The sequence below is a fragment of the Oreochromis niloticus genome, linkage group LG6 (assembly GCF_001858045.2).
Source record: "Oreochromis niloticus isolate F11D_XX linkage group LG6, O_niloticus_UMD_NMBU, whole genome shotgun sequence".
In the NCBI taxonomy this organism is placed as follows: domain Eukaryota; kingdom Metazoa; phylum Chordata; class Actinopteri; order Cichliformes; family Cichlidae; genus Oreochromis; species Oreochromis niloticus.
In genome coordinates, this window is record NC_031971.2 from 10,539,874 (window position 1) to 10,542,939 (window position 3,066).

General features: G+C 38.2%; 1 protein-coding gene across 1 annotated transcript; it reads right to left on the reverse strand.

Annotated features, from left to right (window-relative positions):
• Positions 1–1,238: 1,238 nt before the first annotated feature.
• On the reverse strand, positions 1,239–2,824 carry LOC102078163 (beta-1,3-galactosyltransferase 1-like). The gene is made up of 2 exons (XM_019360202.2): positions 2,820–2,824; positions 1,239–2,647 (listed from the first exon to the last, which is right to left on the reverse strand). The coding sequence occupies exons 1-2, from the start codon at positions 2,822–2,824 to the stop codon at positions 1,546–1,548; spliced, it is 1,107 nt and encodes a 368-aa protein (XP_019215747.1). The 3' UTR covers positions 1,239–1,545.
• Between the last annotated feature and the right edge of the window lie 242 nt (positions 2,825–3,066).

The window sequence follows — 3,066 nt, forward strand, 5'->3', positions numbered from 1 at the left end:
TAATGTATGAAAAATTAAACAGATGCGTACTGTAAATCAATGGGATGAAAATAAACCAAACAGAACAATGGACAAGAACATCAACATTACATTCATACAACTCCACCCCGTTAAGCCTGCCCAAATCACTGAAACACAAACATCAGTTGTAGAGTTTTTTAATAACCCTTGCCTGGGTTACCTTCAAGAAGTTTAATTTTTCAATTGTGAAAATGTCCCACAGTAAACTGAGGAGTCAGGTACCACTGGTCAATGCAAATGTAAATTCCCTGCTCTTGATAAAGCCTTAAATGTAATGCAGTAGTTCACCTTCACCTTTGTAAATGAGTAACCCCAAATCACACTTCAAAAGATGAAATAACTTCAGTAGTGTATAACAATCTATAAATACATTAATTTGTGAGGTTTCACTTGAGATTCTGGCGTTTCGGGCAAAATAAATTTATATTAAAAAATCAATTCAGGATTTTAATGAATCGATTTCACGTTATCCAAGCCAGAATCGATTTTAATCGATGAATCGATTATTGAAACGCACCCCTAGTTAAAATGTATCTTTTTTTTGATATGATATTTGCAATTTGCACGACATGTTGCAAAAATCAGTCAACCATTGCCTATGTCATTTCCAGCAAGTGTACCACTTGTTACTACAGCATACTAAATGAACTACTACATGGTGGTATCTGAATTCAGGCAGTCTGTTTGTGTAGTTAGAGAGTGTGAATCAATTACAGTCTCCCAGTCCGTTTTAACCTTTAAATGCTGGCCATCTTTGAGATCAGAACCCTCCTACTAAGGTGCATTTTGCTTTAAGATGTGCAGTGAACCTTGAATTTTTTCAGTCTTTGCTGTCGGTGTCTCTTATTTCAGGTGGGAGGGACTAAGACACAAGAGGAACATAACACATGTATGCAATGAGAAATGAATATAGATGAAATGAAGAAATAGTCTAAAAGAATTGAAATTGCTTTGCAGATTAAAACAATTTGAGGCAATATAGAGAAAATATATATTCTGTAACTAGTAACTTTTTGTATATCAGAAACTGTCTTCTAAGGGCTTTTAAGGATCCCAGATATCCCAGTGACAGAAAACAAAACAGGACAGTGCTCTACTGTGGTATTATCATAGACTCAAGAATGTGAATGACACTGAAAGGTTGAGGTTTTGGAAACACATATTAATTACATTCAAATAAATAAGAACAGTCCATTTAATTTAAATATATTTTAATATGTAAAATAAACCTTATAATCTTTTAAAATATTTATACTTTCACTAGCAGTCAATTTAAAGTTTAACCCCAGCTGTATTATTTGTAAACACATTTAAGTAACCTCAGCATTCTCACATAATAATCACACATGTAAAAGTGCACCCTGATCAGACCTGGTAAACCTATAAAACCTTACACATCAAGCAATTGTTCACCTTCACCTTTCCAAACAAGTAACCCTAAATCACATTTAAAAAAAAAAAAATAACTTCAGTAGTGTATAACAATCTATAAATACATTAAAACTCTAGTTTACAGTTAAGGTGTTAAGGACAAGGTGGCCCAGGCTTTTTCAGGTCTGTCCAATAATTCAGCAGCTGTTTAGAAGAACCAAGAATGTATGTGATGACCTGGGAGAATTCACAGCGATTATATGCAGAGTTATAGGCCTTGAACTGCGAGGGTTTTGGTGGTGCCGTGGGGGCAAGTCCAAGCTTTTTCATGCACATCCCAATATAAGCATCCTCAATGTTAAAGGGTTTGATTGATTTTGAGATTTCCACAAATTTCTCTGGAAGATCATTGGAAAAGACATATCCCATACCCAGCGTGTAGGTCGGGTATTCAGACTCTGGATACATTTCCTCAGGCACATACCACTTGGAGTTCTTGGAACGAACGACTGGTCTGTTCCACATAAGCATCCCTGTCAGGTAGTTTGTCTTGGGGATGCCCGGCTGTTTTAGCATGATTACTAGATTGTCAACATTCAGAAACATGTCAGAGTCAATCTTCATGGCATAGGCTGCTGCAGGACAGTGTGTACTTAGCCAGTCCATGATCACCATTGTTTTGATTGTTAGGTTTAGATAACTGTCTATGAAGTCACTCTGGATCAGGTCATGGTGCTTCAAATTTTCCTGTTTGAGCTTCTCAACATCATCTTCTCTAGAGACACCCAACATAAATAAAGTGAGTACCAGCTCACCCTGAACTGTGTTTTCTTTGCCCCATGTCTGCCGGATCGCGTCCCGAGCTGCCACATTTTTTGGTGCCACTGGAACCATGAGGACCAGGAATGGGATCTTGTCCTTGCAAACCTCTGTGTTATCCATAAGAAAATGGTAGTTGCGTGGATAGGCTTGATGGTACTGAAGGGAGGTAGATCGCACAGTCGAAGGTTCAGTGGTTTTGTTTAATATAACTTTGTGTTTGGGATGAATGCGATAAGCAGGTGCATTAACCCTACTGCTTTGGTTTAAAAACCACTGGTAGTGTTCCTGCAGTGGGAAGTTCTGCCATAATGACAGTGAGCTGCTGGACAGGGTGTAACACAAGCCTAAGGCCAAAACACAAAACAGAACCAGGAGCTGAAACCAGGAATGAAATAAGGTCTTTTTCTGTGGAAAGATGCTCTGGACAAGTTCCCTAACAAAAAGACAAGAAAGACAAAGATAAAAGTGGTGAGTTAGAAAACCTTTCTATGCCATTGTTAACCAAGTGCACAGCTTCACAACATTTGAGTTAGAGCTCACTGATACTGAAGATGTATGCTTCAGTGGGAATTCTGCACTATATCAACACTCCTCTGAAACCCTGCGCCATAACCTATGGAGCAACTTGATGTGCACCTCCTTAATGATGTAATTACAAGCCAGGTGAACACAGCCCACAGCTATTGTGATCGGCCTCTTTAGTACTGCCAATTTCTGTTGTATGTTTCCAGCTACTTTTTTGCTGCAGTTTTTGAATTTGTCAGTGAAAGAATAACAATTATTGCCTCAGTATAAGGAACAATATTGATAGTGTGGAGGTAAACACAGACGACACGAGAGCTCCCGATTAAC